We start from the raw sequence: 26,589 nt of genomic DNA on the forward strand, positions 1-26,589 counted from the left end.
CTTTTTTTTTTTTTTTCCCCAAGTTAAATTCATTTTATTTTTAAAAAGTCCATTCACAAAATTGAATGATTAATTCGAGCTGCACAGCAGCTAATGACTACTGCATGGCAGTGAAAATGAAGTGCACAGTGGCTCAGATAAAGGTCCTCATAAGGATGCTCCTTTTAGCCATGAGCTTGAAGTGGAATTTTGTTTTTTAAGAGTTGATAAGCCTGTAGTAGCACACTCCTCCCTGGCAGTAATCAAAACCTTCTGCCACTGTCATAGCTACTGCTGCTGCTGGAACCACCACTGCCACCTTGGTTTCGGGGTTTGGCAAAGTATGGGCCTCCACCACCATAGGGGCCAGAACTTCTGCCTCCAAAGTTTCCTCCTTTCATGGGTCCAAAATTTGAAGATTGATTGTTGTAACTGCCAAAATCATTGTAGCTTCCACCACCTCCAAAAATGCTTCCATCATTACCAAATCCACTATAGCCATCCCCACTGCCACCATATCCCCAATTGCGGCCGCCACCAAAGCCACCTCGACCACTGAAGTTTCCTCCACGACCACCACCAAAGTTTCCAGAACCACTTCAACCTCTTTGGCTGGATGAGGCACCAGCCATCTCTTGCTTAGATAGGGCTTTCCTTACTTCACAGTTGTAGCCATTCACAGTGTGGTATTTCTGAATGACAATCTTGTCTACAGAGTCATGGTCATCAAAGGTTACAAAAGCAAATCCTCTCTTTTTGCCACTGCCTCGATCAGTCATGATTTCAATCACTTCAATTTTCCCATACTGTTCAAAATAATCTCTTAGGTGATGTTCTTCAGTGTCTTCTTTAATGCCACCAACAGAAATCTCTTTCACAGTGAAGTGGGCACCAGGTCTTTGAGAATCTTCTCTTGAGACGGCCCTCTTTGGTTCCACCACTCTTCCATCCACCTCGTGTGGCCTTGCCTTTATGGCTGCAACCACCTCCTCCACAGTGGCATATGTGACAAACCCGAAGCCTCTGGAGCACCTGGTGTTTGGATCCCTCGTTACCACACAGTCTGTGAGCGCTCCCCACTGCTCACAATGGCTCCTCAGACTCTCATCCGTTGTTTCAAAGCTCAAACCTCCGATGAAGAGTTTCCGCAGCTGTTCGGGCTCTTTGGGTGACTCTGACTTAGACGTGACGGCAGTGGAGGCGGGGGGAGACGTCAACGATACTTACTTGGCAGCGTCCATGGGCAGAAAGGCTCTATGAGCTCTTAATACGGGGTCCTCCCACTGCTGGTCTACGGGGGGCCAAGACCCACTTGACCATAAGGCTCAGGGGGCTGCTTGAGGAGGAGTGGCAGCTGCATTGGCACAGGGCCCAGCCTTCAGTGATGGCACTGACCCCAGAGGTCTCAGGCAGCTCCAGGAGGAAAAAGGGGAGGCAGGTGTCACAGGTCAAAGAGTGGCCCCTCAGAAAAGATATGTCCATGTCCTAATCCCCAGAACCTGTGAATGTGACCTTCTGTAGAAAAGGGGTCTTTGGGGATGTAATGTACTGAGGATCCTGAGATGAGATCACCCTGGATTACCTGAGAGGGCCCTAAATCCAATAACAGGTGTCCTTATAAGAATGAGGTAGGGGACTTCCCTGGTGGCGCAGTGGTTGAGAGTCCACCTGCTGATTCAGGGGACACGGGTTCGTGCCCCGGTCCGGGAAGATCCCACATGCCGCGGAGCGGCTGGGCTCGTGAGCCATGGCCGCTGAGCCTGCGCGTCCGGAGCCTGTGCTCCGCAATGGGAGAGGCCACAGCAGTGAGAGGCCCGCGTATCGCAAAAAAAAAAAGAAGGAAGCAGAGGGAGATTAGACAGAAGAGGAGGACACACAGAGACACACGGGGGAGAAGGGAATGTGAAGACAGAGGGAGAGATTGGAGTGATGCATCTACAAGCCAAGGAATGCCAAGGACGAGCAGGAACCACCAGAATCGAGGTGAGAGGCATGGAGCCCATCCTCCCTCAGAGCCTCCAGAAGGAACCAACTCTATCAACACCTTGATTTCAGACTTTTGGTCTCCACATCTGTGAGAGAATATATGTCTGTTGTTTTAAATCACCTGGTTTGAGGTAATTTATTATGGCAGCCCCAGGAAATTAATACAGTAGGAAAGAGGGATGGGGAAGCAGGCTGGGGGTTTCAGGAGTTCTGGGAAAAGATGTCACTCATCTTTGTGTAACAGGGTCGTAAGACCTGTGGCAGTGGAACCTTCCCAGCAGGGTATGTGAGGGAGACAAAACAACCTCTGACTTCTGAGGACTTCAAGCCAGCTGGATGGAGGAGCCATGAAGAGGATGCCTACGCCACCTTGCCCCGTCCTGCTCTCCCATCAGGCACAGCTGCCACCAGCGGGGCTCACAGCCTCTTAAAGATTCTCTACCCAGAGCTGTGGTCCTGTCTGCCCATGCAAGGCCCCTCCACACCTTACCCTCTTTATCCATGAGTATCCCAAAAGTAACAGGCACCATCCTTCTCCAGCAAGTTTCTCACAGCTCATTTTCTTAGAGAGGCAGAGTAGTTCAGGGGAAAGTGTGCTGGCTTTGGAGTCAAACAGACCTGACTTTTAATCCCACGTTGACTTGGGATAAAGTGATTGACCTCTCTGAGTCTCAGTTTTCCCATCTGTAAAGTGGGGTAACTAGGACAATTAGAAATAGTGCAGGTAAAATGTCTATGATCTGCTACACAACAGGAGCACAATAAATGATAGCAATTGTCATCACCATTATTTACACGACTAACAGAGTTTTTCTGGAACATTGGCCTGAGCCTGCCTTGTCCTCACTGCTGTGGTGGAAACAAAGAGATCTACAACCTGGGTGCTGTCCTCCAGGGCCCTCACTAAGCAGAGAGTTGCTGAGTACCTGCTGTGTTCCCTCTTCTTACTCGCCTTCATATCCTTCCTTCGCCAGTCACTAGCTGTGACCTCAGTCCCCTATGTAACTCCCATAGGGATGCAATACATATTTGTTTTGTGAATAAGGAATAAATGGTGTTGAGTGAGTCACCCAACCTCTTGAAATGTCAGTTTTCTCATCTGTAAAGTGGGGCTAACAGCAGCTACCCACCCTGCTGCCTCACAGGGCAATTGTACAGACCATTAAATAGAAACAGCAGCCATAGAAGGCCACAGAGGCAAAGCCTACATAAAGCCCCAAACTGCACCTTGAAGGTTGCCTCATCTTCTACAGAGGCTGGCTCTGCTGGGCCCGGGACAGTCTTGGGTTGCTTGCATCTCCCTGTGCCTAGGGAGCCTGCATTCCAACACAATGGCAGGTCCACATCATAAACTGGATGCAAACCTCCCTGCCTTTCCTGGTCTGGAGTCAGAAAACCTTGGTTCAACTTCTGATGCTGCCTCTTCCTAGCTGTGTGACCAGGTCACTTAACGTCACTGAGCCCTCATTTTCTCTTCTGTAAAATAGGGTTAATTGTCCCTGCCTATCTAGAAATGTAGCCACAAGAATTGAATGAGATAATGTATGTGAATGTTCTTCATAAACTGTAAAGTTCTACACAAATGTAGGTGATTATTACGATTATCATGTCAAAAAACAGATACTCACATTAGTGTGAGCCTCAGAGAAACCCAGACTCCTGGGCCAGAAGGAGAATACAGATGCCACTACTCCTTTCAATTTTGGTAACTTTGAAGCCTTCTCCATCAAATTTCAAAATCCTATATGGTTTTGCCAGGAAACCAAATATGTTCTAGCCACAACTCTGGAGAACCACAAGATAAGCCATTTCCATAACGGGTGCTGCTGGGCTTCAATCAACTCAGCTGCTTGGGCCCAAAACATAGTTTTTTAAAAACACCACATACCACAATTCAGCCCCTCCCCCAAAACTCACATCCTTTCTCCTAAGAAAACAAAATAAGTGGAAACCAACTTTAACCAATGAACTCCAACTCTGAGGCATTCATTCTCAGAAGGCAAGCCTTCCCGGGTGAAGGGGGCAGACGAAGCATTCTCCAGGTAGGTTACGGTAGAGAGATTTCCAGAGGAGCTGGGCAAGGAACTGAGGCTCCTGGCCAGTCCCAAGGGCTGTGAGGACAGGATCTTTGGGCCCAAAGAGGCAATTGGTCAGACTCAGAAATTAGCTCTAGCAAGCCAGCTAAAAAGCTAAACCACCATGAGACTCTTTTACTGGTTGTTTTTATTAACCAGGTACAAAGTAGGCCTACAGACCAATTTCTCCTCCTCCACAGGCCCTGACTGTGTAGCCCCAAACTTCAACTGCTCCCCAACAAATGACCTCCCCCATCGCACAAGGGATGATGAGGATGAAGGGCCGTTTGGACTGGCCAGAAGGAACCTCAAAGAAGGTTCACCTGTCCCATGGTTCTTGTGGCCCCAATGGCCCCACTGGGTGGCCCCAGGGTCAAGGAGGGCAGATGGACCCAGTCCTGGGGTCAGGGCTGGCACACAAGGATGCTACCTGTAGCTACTCGCCGATGATTTACGCTTGGGGCTGCGTCTTCCTCCAAAGACCCTCAGTCCTGGATGGAGACTGCATGCATCTTGTTAGCTCAGGCTCCCTTTGCAGGTGTCTGTGCTCTCCTGTAAAACCCTAAATTGCTTGAGAGGCAGCCTGGCAGGGTGGGAAGAGCAAATGCTTTGCAGTCAGGCAGATGTGGTTTGAATCCAGAACCTGCTGCTGATGGGCTCTGAAGTTTTGGGAGGTGACTCTCCTAGCCCTGCTTTCCTCATCCCTAAAAGGTAGCTAATGCCTATCACACAAAGTTTTGTAAGGATTAGTAATATGTGGAAGGTTCCTGGCATATGGTTGGTGCTTAATCAGTGATAATTATTATTATTAATATAATGGCACTCCCACCCTTGCCCTCCATATTCTAAGGCCTAGTCCCTCCTCCATACCTTGCTCCTGCTACCTTACCAGAACCACTGGAACCACTTACCGGAGTGCCCTGTGCTCAGACCTGCCCAGTTCTGGGCCAAGCCAGGCCTGGTCACTGTAGAATACAGGGCTGGCAAATAGAAAGCACTCAAAGCAGTGTTTGTTTACATAGAAAAAAACAAATCCTGCTATCTCAAGTGAATGGAATTTTTTCCTACCACATTCTGCTTTCGTGGGTACAAATCAATACATAAACACACTTAGAGCAGGGTTTATTCTGAAGAGTACCTTCTCTCATATGGAGTTTTCTCGTTTCTTTGAGAGCTACGTTACCATACAATGTCCAGTAGGCAAAACACAAAGATCTGAGGTACTTAGAAGATTTTGAAAGTTCCTTCAGACTCTTCAAAGAAGGGTATTTTATTTCTAATACATTACCTTTTTCTGATTATAAGTAATGTGATTGTTGTAGACAGTGTGAAAAATAGTTTTTAATTACTGGCAGTTTCACCATTTCTAGAGAATGTCACAGTGAATGTTTTGGTGTATTTCCTTACAGTCTTTTTTCTCTATCCTTCAAGAATGTAAGTATCCATTCATTTAAAAATGAACGATGAACCAGCAGGCCAGCCTATGCCAATGGGACAGCAGCCGTGGATCAGCCGTGAAGGCTCCCTTGTCCTATTTTCAGCTCTCCCCAGGCCTAAACAACGTATTTGTCAATGATACGCCCACAGATTGCGTAACTACATCTTGTCTTATCAGGGCTTGGTGAACTTCTACCCTTTGAGTGAGTTAACACAGTCATCTCTGCTTTCCATTTTTGTGCCACAGAGTCAATATTTACTAGCCATGTTGCTAAAACAGGCCCTGGGCACAGCCTCGATGCCAAGCATCCCTGTCTAATCTCAGCAACAGCAGTCTCAGTGGCACCGGAGGCTTTACTGTGCCATGGCCCTTGATGACTCCTGCCCTGGTGAGTAGGTGGCCTCTGACCCAGCAAGGATGCTTCACATGATCATAAAGTCACAGAAGGCTAGTGCTGGAAGGCACTTAAACATTAGAGATGGGAAACCGAGATCCCCTGGGGAGGGAAAGGATTTGCCTAAGCACATGCAGTTGCAGAACCAAAGCCAGGACGCCTTTACTCCCACACCAGTTCTCGCTGCACGGTCTTGCCGAATGCAATGACATGGAGAAAGAGCTGGGGTGGCAGTGGGGGACAGAACCCATTTCATCAGGACTGGAAATTGGGCAAGTGCTGCTCTAAGATCGTCAGTTTCACAGAGGGGTCTTCCCAAGACTGCCCTGGTCTCTTAGAGTGATGATTCAGGTGATCCCATGGCATCATCAATTCTCTTGCCTCTTGCTAGAATTCATTCATTCATTCACTCATTCATCCATTCATATGACACTTCTTTATGGAGCCCAGTCATGGGACGGCATTACTTGCTTCAACAAAGCAGTGTCACTTGGCCCACCTTTTCTGGAAGGATCTCTTTGCAGCTGTCAAAAGAGACAGACACTAAATAACAAGGTCAGGTCCTACTGTATAGCATAGGGAGCTATATTCAATATCCTGTAATAAACCATAATGGAAAAGAATAAGAAAAAGAATATGTTATATATACGTATAACTGAATCAGCTTCCTGTACACCAGAAACTAACAGAACGTTATAAATCAACTATACTTTAATTTAAAAAAAGAGAGACAGACAGACCCATCACATAGCCCCAAGGAACTCTGAGGCTGAAAGGAGTGAAATGTAGGAGAATCACATTTTGGGGGTAGATCTCTGACAGCAGGCCTCTGAAGAAAGTCCCTACTCTCAAGAGCACCTCAGGTACTAACAGCAACAAGTCAAAAGTGAAAGGGTAGGTGACTTGGTGTGATATCAAATACCTGTAGTGTTTCTGTGTAGTAGTAGAAAGAGGAAGCACCAGGAGCAAGGAGACCTGCAATCAGGTTCCACTTGCACCACCAAAATGCTGCATGACCCAGAAAGGGAAAGTGTCTTGCCCAAAGTCACAAAGCATATTGACAGCTAAAGTGGGACTTGAATCAAGGTCTTTAAGTCCATGGTTGATGGCTCAGATGCCACAGATGAATCTTTGCATTTCTCTTATCCTCAGACAGCCCCAAGAAAGCCACAACCATGACCTGGAACTTCCACGGCATCTCCTCAGTTGAGATTGGTCGCTGCCCACAAGGGGAAGCTCTGGCATCTTCTCTGTCTGGGACTAGATACCCCGTTGGGGTTCGCAGAACCAGGCTCAGCCACTTCCTAGAGAAGCAGGAGCAGGACAGAGGCCACAAGGCTAACACCAGTGCAGGAAGAAGCTGTGATGTGCGGCAGTTCTGGCACATGAAAGGGGAGAACAAGTGAGCATTCTGTACAGCTGCTGGGATGTCAAACAGCTCTGCACACTTGGCCTGTTCCCCTGCTCCACCCCCTCCAGGCAAGAAAACAAAGAAGGTCGTGTGAACAGGACTGTGATGAAAATAATGCCACTGCATTTCTACCTTCTCCTGGGCTTGGAAACACAAACTCAAGCCCTCAGGGGCGCAATGCTGGCTGAGTACAATTTATGGTTACACCAGCCCCTGTGTTTATTGAGCACCTACTATGGATCCAGCTCTATGCTAGAGGTGGTGGGAACACTAAGAATGATAAACCTTGGCCTCTGCCTACAAGGGGCTCACAGTTTGGTTCAGAATACAGAATGAACCTCCAGAAAACCTTCTGCTTCAGAACAATTATGTATGCGGCAGAGATTGTAAGGGCTATGGATGCTGGAAGCTGGATAGATGGCTGAAGCTAGGGGAAATATCCATGGGAAGGCTTCAGGAGGATAGGAGGGATTTTCACTGGACTTGAGGGCTGAGTACAACTAGTAGAAGAAAGGAAGGAAGATGAGAGAGAAGGTGCTCAGAAGGAGGAAAAGAACATATCATTAAAAGGCTTGGATGTGGAATCTAAAAAATGACACAAATGAACTTATTTACAAAACAGAAACAGACTCACAGACTTAGAAAACAAACTTATGGCTACCAAAGGGGAAAGGTGGAGGTTGGGATTAACATAAACACACTACTAAACATAAAAGAGATAACTAACAAGGACCTGTTGTATAGCACAGGGAACTCTACTCAATACTCTGTAATGACCTATATGGGAAAAGAATCTAAAAAAGAGTGGATATATGTATATGTATAACTGATTCACTTTTCTGTACACCCGAAACTAACACAACATTGTAAATCAACTATACTCCAATTAAAAAAAATTTTTTTAAAGCCTTGGACAGTGCAGCTGGAGTGAGAAAGGTTAGGAAGTATAGAGAGGTAAGTTTGGACAGGTAGAGTGGGCAAAGTAATGGGCTAAATTAGCCACATCCTTCAGTTTAATCTGCCAGCCACTTATTCCTGACTCTGTATCAGACAAACTATAGGGACGATGTGGCTTAGACACTAGCCTTGAAGCACCTACCCTGCAAAGAGGAAACTAAGGTGGCAACAAAAAGGGAAGGTAAACACATTAGAGACATATTCCTATGGGCCTAGAGTACACCATCCAAATGTTGGTTAACATCAGCAGGGGTCAGCTAATCTTGGCAACGCTATAGGCTTTTGGGCAATCTCGCAGAGAGAAAAGAAATGTACAACATTGTTATTGTTAAATGAGCACCTGCAGTTTGAATTTGAATAGTTTTAAGTTTTGAGTAGCCCCCCCGCTCACTGCAACTAGAGAAGCAACGAAGACCCAACGCAGCCAAAAATTAATTAATTAGTTAATAATAAATTAATAAATTTAATCTAAAAAAAAAAGAAAAGGGTCATGGGAGGTGGCCCAGTGAGGACAATGACAATGACAAATGACTCTTTCCAAACCTCCCGGGGTATCTGCCAGAATTTTTCTGGCAAAAGAGATGGGAGACTCACTGCAGGAACCAGTGTGAATCTTCACCATCACTTTACCTCCCCTCTTAGGGGCTGCCACCCTGACTTGCTAATCTTTCTACAAGGGTTTACTGAGTCCTTTCTTTCTGTGTGAAGGATACAAGTCAGTGAAGCCTCCATCCTTCCCTTGAGAAGCTTCCAGGTCCTCATCCCCTCACATTCTTTACAGTGATTCACTCCTCACTGGGCCACCTCCCATGACACTTTCCTTTTTTAAAAAAATTAATTAACTTTTTATTTATTTTTGGCTGCATTGGGTCTTCGTTGCTGCACGTGGGCTTTCTCTAGTTGCAGAGAGCAGGGGCTACTCTTCGTTGCGGTGCGCAGGCTTCTCATTGCGGTGGCTTCTCTTGTTGCGGAACACGGGCTCTAGGCATGCGGGCTTCAGTAGTTGTGGCACGTGGGCTCGGTAGTTGTGGCTTGTGGGTTCTAGAGCGCAGGCTCAGTAGTTGTGGCGCACGCGCTTAGTTGCTCCAAGGCATGTGGGATCTTCCCGGACCAGGGCTCGAACCCGTGTCCCCTGCATTGGCAGGCAGCTTCTTAACCACTGTGCCACCAAGGAAGTCCCCTATGACCCTTTTCCCCATTCAATCCCATTAAACTTTCTTCCAGCTTAAAACCAGTATGAAGTCCAAACTCCTGAGCATGAAATACTTAAAAAGCAATTTGTTCTATATGACATAAGAAATACATGTTTAAAGTTTTTTTTAGAAAATACAGAGAGTATAAGTAAAAGACAATTAAATCAACCATAGTCCTAACTTCCCCTCATCCTTCCCACCTCCCCTCACTGTGATCAATACCAGCACTAGTAAAACTTTAATGGCAGCTTAGACTTTTGTCCATCCCCTCCTTGCTACTCCAGGCTCACACACTGCTTCCCTATGAGAACACGTCATCCAGTTTCTGGGGGACCCACTCTCACAAACACACCTTGCATTTTCCTGTCTACTTGGGAGGCTCAAGTCCACCTATTCCTAGAATGCCCACACTCACTGCTCGGCCTGTTCAAATCCCAGCCATCCTTCAGTGCCTCACTTAGCTCTTACCTCCCAAAACCTTTCCTGACTGTGCCAGTCCATGGAGGTAGCCACGTTCTGAACTAGTATCACATAGATTGTCTGGAATGTTCTTTTGGCTGCACTATGTTCTGACAGCTCTTGAATTGCTGCCAAGCCTGATACTCTCCGTGGGCTGTTTTGGTTATTTATTTGTTTGTTTATGTGCCCCTGCAACCTCTCTTTAAGCTCCTAGAAGGTATAAACTATATCTCTGCACTCACTCCCCTCTCCACCCCTCCCTATGCCCATCAAAGCATCTCCTACTCAATAGATGTTTGATGGGTATTTCATAGAATCATGACATTTTAGAGCTGAGGGGGGAAATGGAACTGAGAACCAGAGAGGAGGAGAAACTTGATTAAGGTCACACTGCAAAGCCAGAATAGAGACCCTGGGAGCCAACTGAAACCAGAACTCATTCAAACATTTATTGTGTACCTACTATGTGCCTATCACTGGGTAAGGCACTGGGAGATAAAAGAGAATGACCTCCGGATCCTATGATCAGAAAGCTCACTGGACTGCCAGCTGCTTTAGGGTAGCTTTTCATTAAGGGGCGATGCCAGAGACGGCGGGAACAGACTCAAAGGCAAATAATGACGACTAGGGAATCCACAACATGCTGTAGGAACGTAGAACAGGTGCACCCAACCCTGCCTGCAGTCAACAGGCCTGCAGTGGTCAGGACAGGCCTCTGTAAGGAAGCAGAACTTGGGCATGGGTAGGACTGGAGCAGGGCTCCGGGCATGGGTGAGACACAGATAACACAGGGAAGGCATGCAACTAGGCTGTTTGAGGAAAAGGCGGTCACTGGAAGGATACACACAGGAAGAGAAAGTGAACCCAGAAGCCACAAAGGAATTAGCTCGTGGAATCACTGCATCTCCTGTGGCAGCCCCATTCCCTCCTCACTGTGCATCAAGTCTCAGAGGGAGGCCATCTAATTGGCTTTTAGCTAATATATCACTGGTCCTAGTGGGCAGAGCTTTTTCAGCCCAGCCATCTCATAGGACACCAAATAGCCAATGAATGGGTCACTCTTGGGTCAAGTGACCATCCCTGTTCCAATCTGGGGGCCACCCCTGTACAAGAGCCAGCCCAGCTCCACTCTATGGGGCAGGGGGCTGTGAGGGGCTCAGGGTGGAAAAGGAAAGAGGGTAGTTTTAGCAAGAAAGGAATATCGGGTATGGCAGACACCATGCGCAAGTCCGGTGGGGGGGGGAATCCCAGCAGGGGTCTTTGTGAGCGAAGACAGAGGTAAAATTAACATGGCCCACTGTGATAGATAATAAAGAGACTTGCTCAATCAGGGAAGGAAGGAGTAAACCAACAGCTCTGGGAGCTTACTTTGTGTCTCAAGTACCATTTTGAAGAAGTGATCTTGGATCCAGGTGTACAGTCTACACAAATTGGGACACTTTAAAAAATATGGATGCCAGAGCGCCACCCCAGACCTTCTAAATCTGAATCCCTGGCATGTATACACGTGTGTTTGTTTTAAACCTCCTCTGTGATTCATACATGCTACCCAAGATGCCAATCACTGTGCTACATGTTTCGGTCATAATCTCATTCAATCCTCTAGAGTCAGGAGAGATGGAGGTTCAAATCCTGGCCTGATAAGGTAGGTGGTATGTTCTCAATTTCACAGATGAGAAAACCAGGGCTCAGAGAGGTGAAGTAACTTACCCAAGGTAACACAGGCAGTGAGTAGTAAAACTGGGATTCGTACCTAGGTTTAATACCTGAGCCTGAGAGACAGATTCTTGACTGTGTATTGGAAAGGGGTGGATCAGCTGCCCCGGAGATGGTCCAGCCACAGAACTTCCTGGATGGTAACAACACTGGGAACCAGGGGAATTGGGGGGGCGGTTGGTGGAGCCAAACCGGCTTAGCCAGGGCCTGGCAGTGCTTCCTGACCATCAGAAAGCTGAAATCTCAGAGGCATGTGTGGACCCCAGGAAGGCTCTTACATGAGGGCTCAGCTGAAACATCAGAAACAATTTCACAATTCCAAACTCTGGAAACACTGCTGACTTAGCTGGGTCCAAAGGTGTCTTATACAATTTCTTTCTCTAAGAAATCTTTTCAAGATTGCTACTTGGACCTGTGCTTACAAACCCCTGTGGACACCAGCCTTATCTCCACTCCATCTGGCCGCCCTGCTCTCAAGGGTAGGGCTGGGTCTTTGTGTTTCTGTTTCCATATCTGTAAAATGGGGACGGTGACTTCCTCCCTGCCCACCTACCCCAGTGTGGAGGCTCATGATCAAATGAGGTAACAGAGGAGAAGCAGCCCAACCCAGCTCCTCCCTATGAGCTCTTCAAAACAACTGACCGCTGGGCTTTTAGCATCACCTTGTCCATATCTGCAACCGTTTGCTGGGTACTTCCCACATGCCAGGCTATGCTCCTTACATCTGTGCTAGGAATGGGAAAAGAATCACTTTGAAAGCTGCTCAGAACTGTTACTGGTAATAAGGAAGGCAAAAGACTCCGAAATGGGGTGCAAGTGGGGTGGGGGGACGGTCAGAGATGGCTTTTTGCATGGGAAAAACTTTAAAGGATCTTTGGTTCTGGAAAAGAGAGGCCCAGGGTCCTTTCAGGGAGAGGCTGTAACAAGGACCTAAACTTCCTATATGTGAAAGAATAGGGGGTCTCTTTGGGGAGGTAAGTATAAGGATGGTAGCAGATCTCGGGCCTGGGGAGGGGTCCTGGGAGGCCCCAGCATCATGGCAGATGGCAGGAGTCAGGGGAGCGGAGGTATCTATTACCCCACTTTAAGTTGTTTCCTTCTCTGTGCAGAAATTCCTCTCACTACCCGAAACTCAGTTTATCCTGCAAGCAGCCTCAGTGGCAAGGGAGGCACTCAGAAACGGGCCTGAGTCCATGCCTGAGACAGGGTCACAAAGGGAGTGCTGCCTTGTCTCGAAGGAGAAAGAGGTCCTTGAGTCCAAGGACCTAAGGCATCAAGGAGGATGTGAGCCCTCCCTGGGGAGACCCAGAAATGCTCAGTCAGGAACAGGACTTCCTGTTGTCCTGGAATGGAATGCTCATTATTCTTATTTGGACATTAAAGGAGGGGACCCCAGAAGGCTGGAAAACAACCCTGTGAGAAATGGGACCATCTTAGCACAAAGAAATGGAGCCTATGAGCGTGAAGCTGCCCCAGGTCCAGAGGTTCACAGTAGCAGAGCCAGGATCACACCTGGACCCGGTGGCTGCAGCACCCAGAGTAGTCACCACCAGGCTAGGGCTCATCAGCCTGCTGCCCTGAGCCCATCCTCCTGCTGGGGCCCTCAGCTGGCCCTCAGCTGCCTTTCCCCCTCTGCCCTGTCTCCCTGTCTCCTCCAAAACACCCGTAGAAGCGTTTGCCTCCCAGGACCGTACTGCAGCCCCTGAGCAGCCAAGTTCTCCTCTTTAGCTGGTGGGCCCTGGGCCCAGGGTGTCAAATAAACCTCACCCCCAGGAGGGAAGGATAATTCATCACCCTCCAGGCCCTGTGGCCAGGCCACCAAGGACCAGCAGCTCAGGATTCAAGATTAGGGTTCTGAGGTCTCAGGCTTAGATGCAGGCTGCCAGGGGGTGGGCGTGGGCAGGGGAGCAGTGTCAGCTGTGGAAATGGATTAAACAAGGACAACTGGGCTCTCAGCAGATTCCCCAATAAACCACTAAACAATAGTATCCACCTCCTCCCCTGTTCTCTGGAGGGGAGCCCAGGGTCACAGGCAGAAAGAAAAATCTTGGGCAGCTTGGTACCCCCCCGCCAAAGAGCACTGGACCAGGGGTCAGAAGTCATGGGTTTAAATCCCAGCTCTGACACTTCCCTCGGCAAGTTAGTTAAGTTCTCCAAGCTTCAGCTTCCTTATCTGCAAAGTGGGAGAAACACCGGCCACCCCGTAGGGCTGCAAGAGGATTAAACTAGGTAACAGCTCATGACCAGTGCAGGGCCAGGTTTAGAGAGGATGCACAGTCCCTAATACCCAGACCTCCCTTCCCGTCTTCCACCCCAGCACTCCCTGCAGGACAGGACAGACTGACATGGACAGTGGTTCTGAAACTGGGCTTCTCGGAGAATTCCTCACAGGCTGTGTGAGACGGAGGGCAGGGAAGGAGGGCAGGTGGACCGCTGCTCACCTCTTCTTCCTCCTTTTACATAACTGCACCTCACTTTGATCTGTTTCTATCCTGTCCCCCACCCCAGAATAAGTCACCTTTTTAAAGTTTTGCTGCTTAACTAGTAAACCATACTGGAGTAGATCAGGAGTAGACACACTTTTCCCACGAAGAGTCAGATGGTAAATACTTTAGGCGTTGAGAGCCAAGAAGTAAAATCCAGGATAGTATTATTTATTATTATTATTATTAGTAGTAGTAGTAGTAGTATTTTTGGCCCTGCACCATGTGGGATCCCAATTCCCCGACCCGGGATCAAACCCACACCTCCTGCACTGGAAGCGCAGAGTAGGTACTTACATAACAAAGGAGAAAACTAAATTTCCACAAAATTTTAATTGATGAAGCTCAAAATATAATAAGAATTGCATTTGTCTTATTCTGTTTTGTTTGTTTTTTGTAATACAGGTCTGCCATGAGAAGAATGGAATTGCAGGGGCGGATAACAGTTTGCTTAATTGGGGTCCAAAGCTAGTGTTCCAACCATCAAATCTATTGCAACTGGTCATCTATAAAACCCATTCTTTCGGTGTTTGTGACCACCTAGAGGGTGGGAGAAGGAGGGTGGGAGGGAGGCTCAAGAGGGAGGGGATATGGGGATATATGTATACGTATAGCTGATTCACTTTGTTATACAGCAGAAACTAACACAACATTGTAAAGCTATTATACTCCAATAAAGTTAAAAAAAAACACACACACACATTTTGTAAAAAAAAAAAAAAAAAAAAAAAATTCTTAGCTCCAGGGCCATTGAAAGTAGGTGGCAGGCTGGATTTGACTGTAGGGCTACAGTTTCCCATCCCCTGGACTAGACAATGTCGGAGCCCTTGCAGGTTAAAGTTCTTGGGCTTTAAAGCCTGTTGAAGGCTGCTCTGGGGGCTAGAGCAATCTCCAGAAGAGAGACTCTGAAGGCTGCAGCATCTCCTCTGTGGGAGGCTCTGGAGGGCTTCACATGACCTCCCACCTGCACTGCCAGAGCCCTGGTGCTTTACTGCAGCTGAGGTGATGGGTACCTAAGGTCCTAACTCCCACCACTGGCCGCGGCTCTTACCCCTCACCTTGGTCTCCCCAGCAAGGGAGAATACAGGGAAACCAAGCTCTCTCCTTCACCCTCAAAACACACTTCTCCCCAAGCACCCCCTCTACCAATAGCACCTCACAGAAAACTTTCTTATAGAACCATTCCAGGGAATTCCCCGGTGGTCCAGTGGTTAGGACTCTGGGCTTTCACTGCTGAGGGCCCAGTTTCAATCCCTGGTCTGGGAACTAAAATCCCACAAGCCACGTGGGGCGTGGCCAAAAAAAAACCAACATCCAGCCAGCCAGCTTCTAAAAGTAAAGACAAAGAAGTGGAACCCTTTTCCAGAGTTCTGGGGTCCCCCAAAGACCTTGAACCCCCTCTACCTCTCGGGGGAGGAAGGCAACACCATCAGTCTGCAGGAAGACCTCTGCCTCTAGTCCTGACGGGGCCTCATTTTCATCACTTATAAAATGGGAATGATTATACTTGCCTTACCTGCCTTGTGTTGCTATCAGAACTTCAAAATATCTATGAAAATGAAATAGAAGCACCATGAAAAAAGGTAAAGTAGCACAGAGAACAAGATTTGGAATTAAGGGAGAAGCACAGAAGACTTCAACCACTTTAAATTTCTCCACAGTGAAAACATTAAGGTATCTTTACAAAACTCTTAAACTACACAAAAATAACGAAAGGGTATTGGCAAAGCCATAAGGAAATAAGCACATGCTGGTGACCTGGTAAACTGTCAGTATTTCCAGTTTCAACCATTACACAAATCAGCCATAACCTCTGACCTCATATTCCACCTCTGAGAATACACTGGCAGAAATAATGCAGAGAGAGGAAATTAACAAATATGTTCACAGAAACACTTATTTTTAGTAGTGAGAAACCATAGGGAAAGTTTAGTAAATTGGGGATGTTTATGTAGCAGACTATTATGAAGTTAATGAAAACATACAGACTGTATCTATTTGTTTCAAAAGGCCAGTATTCTTCAAAAATATCTTGTCATGAAAGTCAAAGAAAGGCTGAGGAACTGTTTCAGATTAAAGGAGACTAAAGATATATGACAAGGAGATGCAATATATATGATCTTCACTGGATCCTGTTTAGCAGGGAGAAAAACTGCTAGTTGGGGGACTTCCCTGGTGGCACAATGGTTAAGACTCCAAGCTCTTAATGCAGGGGGCCCAGGTTCAATCCCTGGTCGGGGAACTAGATCCCACATGCGTGCCAAAACTAAGAGTTCACATGCTGCAATTAAGGAGCCCGCCTGCTGCAACTAAGACCTGGCACAACCAAATAAATAAGTAAAATATTTTAAATAAATATATAAATAAAAAACACTAGCTGGGGAGTGGGAGGTACAAACAGTTGGGTGTAAGATAGGCTACAACGATGTATTATACAACACGGGGAACATATCCAATATTTTGTAATAACTGTAAATGGAGTTTAACCTTTTAAAATTGTATAAAATTAAAAAAAATTTTTTTTAAAGAACACTAATGGGAAAATTGACAAAATTGGAACAAGAATGATAGCTTAGATAAAAATATTGTATCAGAGTGAAATGTCCTGCATTTGAAAGTTGTACTGTGGTTATGAAAGAGAACGCCCGTGTCCTTAGGAGATGCATAATGAAGCATTGAGGATAAAGAGGCATAATGTCCGCAGCCAACTCCCAAATGGCTCAGAAACAATAATAGGTAAGTAGGTAGGTAGATAGATAGGTAGATAGACAAAAAGAAAGAAGGGAAGGAAAGGAGAAACTGAAGGAAAGAAAAAGAGGGAAGAAAGGCAGGAGGAGAAGGAGAAGGTGGGGAAGGAGGGAGAGCACAAGAGAAGAGGTGACAAAATGTGAAAACCTGGTATGTCTATTTGGGAGGCTCAAGTTCACCTATTCCTAGAAGAGGATATACAGGAGTTCTGTTATTCTGAAAATGTTGCTATTAAATTTGAAATTATTTTGAAACAAAAATATTTTTAGGTTATACGGACTCTGGATACATGGAAAGGTATACATAAAACAATGTTGAGTCAAAAAACAACACAATGCAAAATGTACACGCTGGCAATATATAAGTAGAAAGGAAAGTGTGTCCCGTAGATACAGGTATATAACGGTTTCAATTATCCTCACATAGGACCTCCCTCTCGCTCTTACAATTTTCATCATGCAAACTGAGCTCAATGAGACCGCTACCTCGGGGCAAGCAGTTTGCACCATGTGCCAGCTTCTGACTGAAGCATGTGCAATGCAGCCACTTTGTTTGAGTGGCTTTGTGCTTTGTTTGCCTGACAATGGGTGATAAAGGCGCCTCCTTCCTTCCTCCAGGGCCTCTGTCATCCAGGGCCCCTGCAGTCGCCTGTCCTCCTGGCAGCCCCCTCCCTTCAAGCCTCTCCACGCACCCTCTTGCCCAAGCCCAGGCCTGCTGCTTCTCAGTCTTTGGCAGAGCCCTGACCTTCAGGTGGTTATGTGCCATCTCCAGGATTACACCGTGAGGAGCTGCCCCACACAGGGTGACAGCTTCCTCCACTGAACAACTGGCACATGTTTGGGGGTCCCCCTATTAGCTTGTGGCCTGTTCCAGCGTCTCACTTCATTAGCTTTTGAGGAGAGTAACCCTGTGCCACAACTGAGCCCTAATCTCTTCTAGGGTAAGGCCTGAGCCCTAAGTCTCCTCTATCCATCACAGTGCCCAGCACACAGTGGGTGCCTGGGAAGAGTCTCTGGACTGTGACAATGAGTACAGACGTGCACTTACACACCCACACATGGTCACTCATATTTTGGAAACCACTGGTTTGTCTGGGGCACAGCTGTGGCCCAAAAGACTTCCTTGCCACTAACACCAAGCTGAGGGCTTCCTGGACCCGGCACAGACAAGCTCGGTGTTAGCAGTAAGAAGGCTTTTTTGGCATGAGTGACCAGCCACCACTGAAAAACTTCTCTGAGCCTCAGTTTTCACAACTGTGAAGTGGGAATGTGATCCAGCTCATATTGTTCTGGAAGATGGGAAGTACTCGGCACAGATACTGACATGAGGGCAGAAGATTCTGAACTTAGGTCGGTCACTTTCACTTTCCAGCAGCAGGAAATATAAGCATGTGTGTGATCAGACAAGCACAAGAATCCCAGCCCAGGGAGGCAAACAGGGCTCTGGCTAGAGAAGTTTCTGGCTTTTATTTCTGGCTTTCTCTGAGATTTACTGTGTTGCACGAAGTGGAATTTCCCACTTGCCTTCTCCTTGATAAGGTAGGTGGTCTGTATTTCTTGAGCCAGTTACCTAACATTTTGGAGACTGAATTTCTTCATGTGTAAAATGGGAATAGCAGCTGCTTCACAAGGTGCTACCAGGATTAAATACAATAATGTGTGTCCACTACTATATATAAAATAAACAACAAGGACCTACTGTATAGCACAGGGAACTATATTCAATATCTTATAATAACCTATAATGGAAAAGAATCTGAAAAAGAATATATATATATATATATAGCTAAAATCACTTTCCTGTATACCTGAAACTAATACAACATTGTAGATCAACTATACTTCAATTAAAAAAAAAAAAAGAGTAATGGGGACTTCCCTGGCAGTCCAGTGGTTAAGACTCCGCATTTCCACTGCAGGGAGCCTGGGTTCGATCCCTGGTTGGGGAACTAAGACCCTGCATGCTGCATGGAGCAGCCAAAAAGAAAAAAAAAAAAAGAGTAAGAAGAAAAAACAATGTGTGTCCAGGAAATGGAGTGTGTTTTGTTTCTCACTTTGTGTTTGGGGAATCCTGGACGTTCGTGCATTCCAAGGCCTATGGGAGCTGGGGGCTTGGCTGAGCTTTTGGAACCAAGGCAGGTTCCAAACAGCTCTGCAGTTAACTGTGGTGTCTGTGGGAGTTGAGCGCCTATCAAGCGTGAAAGGCCTGGGCTGGACACTATTGGGGTTGTGGCAGGGTGGAGGGTGTGGGGCGGGGAGGTGGATAGGGGCAGAAAATGAATGGATAAAAGATAAAGTATGCAGGAGCCCAGCATGGAGGACCCTGGGTCCAGCAGGGAAGATGACCAGGTGAACCTTCTGTGTAACATGAGATATGGTGACATTAGCACTTAATAGAGGTGTGGGTCCAGAATAAGAGGTAATACAGTCCATAGAGGGGGTGTGGTAGAGGGGGTAAGTGTAGAGGGAGTGGGTCATGGCAGGCTTTGCCAGGAGAGATGGCATTTGATCCTGACCTTGAGGGAAAAGTTTAATTTTTCCAAGAGTGAGAGAAGAGCGAGAGCAAAGAGAAGTCACCGAGGATTTGGGGACCTCTGGCCTCTGTCCCAGTGCTGCCGTGATGCTCAGAAGAGGAGAGCAGTTGCGGACCTGCCTTCAAAGAGTTGACAGCCCAGCACAAACAAATGTGAGATAGGCCTAATCTCATCACCGGTCATCCCAGGGCCTGAGCATTTCTCCTGCTCCCCTTGGTCTAGGCAACCCGCCCCCAGGAGCTTAGCACTTGGGGGAATGTTAACTCTGAGCACATGCAGGCCTCAAGCAGACACAAAAGAGGAGAGGATGTGTGGGCATGAGAAATAGCCATGGATAGATTAGAAGGTAAGACTCAGAAATAAAAACAGTTGCTAGGTTAAGGCTGCTAATCTTTTGTTGGCTTAAACTTTCTTCTTAAATGTTTAAAAAAAAAAAACTTTCATCCAAAGTAAGTCTCATAGATCTATATACTGTAAAAAGATATTCAATGTATTTCATTAAGTGAGAAAAGCAAGTTGTAGATTGTTCTGGTCATATGATCCCAACTGGGTCTACATTCACACTTGCTTTACTTAGACTAAGTTCTGAAAGGCAACAGAAGACAATTCTCATCAAAGTCTACCTGTGGATGTGAGACTTAGAGGGAGGACAGAGGGAGTTCTACTCTAACTTTTCATAAGTTTATGACATATGCCATGCATTACTTCTACAATAAAAAAAGTTTTTTTAATTTAAAAAGAAATAATAAAACCCCCTTCGCCTCCGAGTTCATCTTGGAAATGTTTTTTCCCAAGGACAGAGACAGGTACATCCAAACACCTATTATTATTGTTTTCTATAGAGCTTTGTGGCTAGACTGGGCTATAGAACCCAGCCTGGGTACACCTGAGCTCTACACATTTCCTCGAGGTTTTTATTTCTCTCCCAAAAGAAGTTGCTCTGGCTAAGCTGCATGTGTGGTGGGTGATCTTAACCACAGAGGACCCCATTGGGAGACTCAGGTCTGGCAGGCAGCTGTCCCAAGGAATTCCTCAGTCTGTTTAGGAAGGGTGGGGCCTGAGAGCAGTGGCTCCTTCCACGGCCCAAGGCTCCTGTCTGTATAAAAGGGGATTCTGCAGGTTAAGTGCCTAGCAGTGTGCCTTGCACACGTGAGCCTCCTGTACGTAGCAGGGCTTCTGGCTGCTATCTTCACCAGGGGAGCTGGGGAGGTTATGATGGGATGTGTGGGGTAATGAATGGTGAGATAGGCTCCCTGAGAGAGGTGAGGGCTGTGGATAAAAGTTGAATTTACATATAGAGAGGTTTTCCTCTGTTTGTTTAAACCAGCACAGTATAGTTGAAAAGCTTCTTTAAGTTTCAGCTCCTATATTGCTGGCTCTGTGACTTTGGACAAATCACCTCCCTCCTCTGGGCCTCACTTTTCTTGTCTATAAAACGGAGATCTGGACTAAATTCTTGTTGAGATCCAGTTCAACAGTAACATTTTATGATTTTATGTCCATCTAATAATTTAAAAATCTAAGTGAAGTAATATAAGTATAGGAAAAAAGAAACCACTGATCATTATATGCTGCTTACATTAAATTACCTTGTACCCTTAGACACACAGTAGTCATCATTGGGCCTATCCACCAGCACCCTTCCCCAGGGAACATCAATCCTTCCCAAATGCTCACCTTTCTGACTCTGACCCTGCTACCCTACCCTCAAGGTCAAAGAAAAGACTACCCTACCATATATTCTCCCCCACTCCCCAAAAGCAGTCAAATTAAAGAGAAAAATAAGTTTGTGCTTTGTGGGTCCTTATGGTGTGGTGGCCAGAGCCCTAGAGTAGGAGTCAGACCACCTGTGCCCACCCTGGTCTATCACCTGTTCACCGTGTGACCTTGGACAAGCCACTTCCCCTCTCTGGTCTCAGCCTCATCTATAAAATGAGGGGTTAGATGGGTTTCTCTTTAGGAGCCTTGCTCTGCCCTACAGTGGCTACCCAGGCTGGGAGAGGCCAGAAGCTGCAGGCCAGCATTCCTCCAACTGTTCCCAGAAACAGCCGACAACCTCCAGCATCCCCAGCAGGCTGGTGCCTAAATGTGAGCCAGAAAATCAGGTGAGATGCGCAGGGCCAGGTGGGCCCCAGCCGTGCCCAAGACTCTCAGGCCAGGGCATGATGTCCACATCCAAAGCTGGATTCTGCAGCTTTTCTCACAGATGTTCTCTTATTTGTAGGATAAGGACATACAAGGCCTCCAAAGGCATCAGAAACATGCCCTTCAGGGACCAGACCAGGGCAAGTGGACTTAAAGATTCCTTGTTTGTTAATGTATAGTTTTAGTTCAGATACAATATACCTGCAAGAAAATGTACATATACAAGTACGGCTTAACGTATTTTCAGGAAATTAACACATTAGTGAAACAGGCACCCAGATCAAGAAATAGAACAATACCTGTCCCCCAGAAATCCCTCTCATGCCCCCATTCAGTCACTAGTCCCTCAAGAATAACCACTATTCTGATTTCTAGCACCATGGATTCATTTTGCCTGTCTTGAATTTGACACAAATGCAATTATACCGTACGGGCTCTTTTGAATCTGGCTTCCTTCGTTCAGCATGATGTTTGTGTGAGCTCCATCTGTCATTGCAGGTAAAAAAAATGAAAAGTGACTCTCACTCATTTTCATTTTTGCATAGTAAGGACTTAATGAGGCGCTAAAGTCGATGAGACAGCCCCGAGTCTAGGTGAGGGTGCTCACAGACAGCCGAGGAAGCAGGTGTATATAAAGCTCCACCCAAACCTAAGAACAACCCCTCCTGCTGTTCCTCCTGCAGAGACCCACACTGTCCTCCTGGGAGGCTCTAGAAGTGGGAGACGGGGCCTTGACACCCAAACTTACTTCAAAGGCCAGAAGCTCTTGTTCACTGAACACTTCCCCTGTGCCCAGCTCTGTGAGGGACACCGCAGACTCAGCATCCCATTTAATCCCCACAACCACAATGTAGCTACTGTTATTACTCCTATCTTACAGGCAAAAATAAAGTCAGGCTCAGAGAGGTCAAGTAAGTTGCCCTAAGGTTGCAGAGCTAGGAAAGGGACCCAGACCTCAAACTGCGTGTCCCCAAAGGCCAAATCTCTCTACCAGTCTGTGTTGGCAGAGAGCTCGCAGGCTGGGTCTGGCCTCTAGCTATATATCCGACCTCATCTAGCACTGCTTGCCCCCAGCTCACATTCCACAGCCACACTGGCCTCCTGCCAGCAGCTCAGGTCCCAGGCTCTCCCCACCTCGGGGCCTGCATCCATGCTGCTTCCCCTGCCTGTGCATTTACCCTCAGCCACTTCCTCGGAGCAGCCTCCCCAGCCACCCAGGGCAAACTACATCCCCTATTCTCTCTCAGAGCATCCCACTCTCTCCTTTCATAACCCATCACACACTCTATAGTGACTTGTCCTTTTGTGATCCCTCAATCACTTGTTCCGTGTCTTCCTCCACCAATGGAACACAAGCTGCAAGAGGACAGGAACGTCGATTTTGTTCATCACTGCCTCGGACAACGCCTGGCACGAGGTACACCCGCAATAGTGTGTTATGTGAAGAAGAGAGGAGGAGAGACAGATAGCACACTGCCCCTTCTGAAGCCCAGCAGTCATCTGAAGGCAGCTCTAGTTCCAGCCTGTTTATGGCCCCCGGCAAGACCCTTCCCCTCTCTGAGCCTCAGTTTCCTCAACTGTCCGACGAGGGTCTTGGAAGAAAGACCTCTAAAGGCCTTCCAGCTCACCGGACCTCTAGACCAGCGGTCCCCAACCTTTTTGGCACCAGGGACCGTTTTCATGGAAGACGATTTTTCCACGGACGGGGAGGGGGGATGGCTCAGGCGGTCATGAGAGTGATGGGGAGCCGCAGATGAAGCTTTGCTCACTTGCCTGCCACTCACCTCCTGCCATGTGGCCCGGTTCCTAACAGGCTGTGGACCGGTACCAGGGGTTGGGGACTCCTGCTCTAGACCACAAATCCTAGGACGACAAGCCATTCCAAAGGCCTCAGGCCTTTGCTGCCTCTTACTCACCCTATGTCCAGCCAGCACCTTAGAATCTTAGAAAAGTTGCAGGTGCCAGGGGGTAGGGGGGAGGTTCCTCCAAGGCTCCCCAGGCTGTGAGGTACCTGGGGCCTTCACACCCTGTTGTAGATGGATGACCCCAGAGCATGAGGTCTCTTCCAGTTCTAATAGCTCTGAGGTATGGAATGGGGGAGAGACAGGACTAAGAAGGAATAACAGATGAATTCCACGGGAAACGTCTACTTCCTTCTTCAGAGCCCAAGCCCCACCCCATTCCTGACTTCTCAGCTCTCAGCCCACCTGACATAGTCCCATCCAACGCTGCCCTCGTTATGTGCACAGCTGCCTCTACAGCCAGGCTGGAGCTCCAGGAGGGCAAAGACTCCCCGTGTCATGCTCATCTCTGTACCCAGAGCACTTAGCACAGACCCTTACACACAGGACATGGCCAACATGGGGCCATTGAATCAAAAGCCACTGGTAGGACCTGCCAGGGTCTGTGGCTAAGGGTGCCACTTTGCCCCCGGCATCACCAAGTTCAGGAGAAGCACCCAAGGCGAAGAGAACCTTGCTTCTCACTCAGAGGCAGAGTCCAGCTGACCACCCTCCAGCCTCTTCCCAGCCCTTCACAGGCCCCGGATTGCCAGTGGCAATGGCCCAGACAGAAGGCTGAGGAATCTCCCCCTCTGGGACACTCTGGGACTCTGCAGACACTTGCTTCTTGACCCATCCAGTCAAGCAGGACAAGCACTCCCTAAACTTGAAGAAGCCGCACTTTCTTTTTTCTGGCCTCACCACGCGGCTTGTAGGATCTTAGTTCTTAGTTCCCTGACCAGGGATTGAACCCGGCCTGGCAGTGAAAGCACCGAGTCCTAACCACTGGACCACCAGGGAATTCCCATAACTGCACTTTCCATTCTTCTCTGAGTAAGGCTCCTCTGGCTTTGAAGTTCTTTCTAGTTTTTTAAAAAAATAAAAGTACCCAGTGACCCAACTTCTAGTTATCTATCTTAAGGAAACAGTCAAAAATAGGATCAGAAATGTCTGTTAAGGGATGTTCATGATAGCTTTAGCAATGAAAAATTTAAAAAATTAAATGGAAACTGCATATTTTTAACAGTAGGGGAAATGGCTGAATAACTGAGGCATGCATATACAAGGGAATATATAACTGCATTTAAAATATTTAATGACATGAGCAAACCTGTATGATACATTAAGATGTAATATTTAAAACTCTATTAAAACACTAACCTATAAATTCAGTGTGCTTAAAATAAAAGGAAATAAATATATACATATATTTGCAAAAAATAAACAAAAGAGAAGAAAAGAAAGTAAAAGAATTAGTCCTGACACAGGAGCTCTTTAAAGGGAAAGGCTCCCGTTGTGCATCATGGATACAGTGAAGGCCCTGAACCCCCAGATTTTTACTCTGCTGGGTGTGTGGAGGGGTTGGGCCAGGTGTACTGCAAGTATGTGTGAGTGTGCAAGAACCATGTGCACTGGAGAGAGCACGACAGGTGTGCAGGCACAGACTGGACTGGCCAGATGTTGGCCATGTCACTTGCTGGCTGAGCAACTTGGGGCAACTTGCTTAAGCTCTTTGGACCACAGTTTCCTCAAGAAAAATAAGAGTAAAAATAATTCCCATTTCATGAATTGTTGTGAGACTCAAACTCCAAGATTGGCGTTCTGTAATCATTAAAATACCACCTGAATACTAGCATTTGTTACAAATGAGAGGCAAGAAGAGAGCTTCAGAAAATCTTCATTCCTCTGCAGACAGTAACTACTTTCAGATCTGAGTTTACTCCTGTCTGTGTTGTGGGTTTAGCAAACCTGAAAATGCACCCAATAACTCAGATCCGAGGAACCTTCACAACTAGGCTCGTGTGGCTTGTCACTCAATCTAAAGCCATTTTCAGGAGGATGATTTCACCCCCCATTCAGGCTCTGAGTTTACAGAACAAAATCCTGAGAGCTGTGGAGGGACTTCCTTGGTGGTCCAGTAGTTAAGACTTCATGCTCCCAATGCAGGGGGCCCGGGTTCGATCCCTGGTCAGGGAACTAGATCCCACATGATGCAACTAAGAGCCCATGTGCCGCAACTAAGACCCGGCACAGCTAAATAAATAAATAAACATTAAAAAAAAACCAAACCTGGGAGCCACGGAGAATCCCAAGTGGGATTCAGAGAAGAAAACCAACAGGTCATATCTCAGTCCAGAGCCTGGGGAGGATTTTGGGAGCAAAGTAACAGATACGACAAGAATCATTTAGATTCACTGTTAACTGTCAGCCAGATTATACTGAAAACACGGAAGTCAGCAATTCTAGTCCCTTCTGCTGGCAAGTCTTCATTTCCAAGAGATGATTCCTTGCAGAGGCACCCATGAAGATGAATAAACCTCAGGACTGTTTTTAAGGCTTCCCACGAGTCCTGTGACAAGCCCATGCCCTACAAGATCTACTAACCAGTACACCTCTCACAGCCACTCACCTCCCCAGCTCCTCCCCGATGTCATAAAAGTCCTCCACCTTCTGCTGCTTGAACGTCTCCATGTTTGGGCTCCTCATTGAGGCCTGGAGCGTACAGCCCTGAAACATGAAAAAACCTGAGGTTAGGACAGACGTGTCAATTGGTACCAGCCTGAACCTAGGCCCAAAAGTAATTGGCTGCGTGGGAGCTAATAATTTAAGGATAACCCACAGCCCTCATTCCTCAAGAACAGCCTTGATCAAGCCTTTCCTCACCTGTGACCAATGATGTATCATTCTTATTTGATTTATATTAATCACATTTGTTAAGGAGACAGAAAAATAGCCCTCCTCACTTCTTCCGATCTGCTCTGAACAAGTTCAGAGAAACAGGGCCATAGGCAACTTCAGCAATTTGTTCTCATGAAATTCAGGTCTACTGAGAAAAGAGGCAGCTGTGATGCAGGAAAAACAGAACTCGTTTTTGAGTCAGAAGTTCCAGGTTCAAGTCCCACAGTTGCCTACGTCATTTAAACTGCAGAGTCTTAACCTCCTCATCTGTAAAAGGGATTAGTACTGTAAACACCACTGCAAATCAGGATATTAATTTTATAAACCACAAAATGCAGTAGAAAGGTAAGGGATGTGCATGACCTCAGCTCCTACAGGCGCTGTGCCACCCAA

The 26,589-nt window shown here is 47.0% G+C and overlaps 1 protein-coding gene and 1 pseudogene across 2 annotated transcripts in view; both read right to left on the reverse strand.

Annotated features, from left to right (window-relative positions):
- DAPK2 (death associated protein kinase 2) overlaps nt 1-26,004 on the reverse strand; it is a gene marked incomplete at both ends in the record, with an annotated part of 117,422 nt that extends 91,418 nt beyond the window's left edge. The window contains one exon of the mRNA XM_079701257.1: nt 25,928-26,004. Within this exon, the coding sequence (XP_079557383.1) occupies nt 25,928-26,004 (77 nt within the window). The remainder of the gene's footprint in view (nt 1-25,927) is intronic.
- Nucleotides 243-22,669, reverse strand: LOC307050825 (heterogeneous nuclear ribonucleoprotein A1-like; annotated as a pseudogene). The gene is made up of 2 exons: nt 22,597-22,669; nt 243-1,201 (listed from the first exon to the last, which is right to left on the reverse strand). The product of its transcript is annotated as a heterogeneous nuclear ribonucleoprotein A1-like (transcript).
- Nucleotides 26,005-26,589: the final 585 nt, after the last annotated feature.

This window comes from Hyperoodon ampullatus, assembly GCF_949752795.1.
Source record: "Hyperoodon ampullatus genome assembly, chromosome: 3".
NCBI classification, from domain to species: domain Eukaryota; kingdom Metazoa; phylum Chordata; class Mammalia; order Artiodactyla; family Ziphiidae; genus Hyperoodon; species Hyperoodon ampullatus.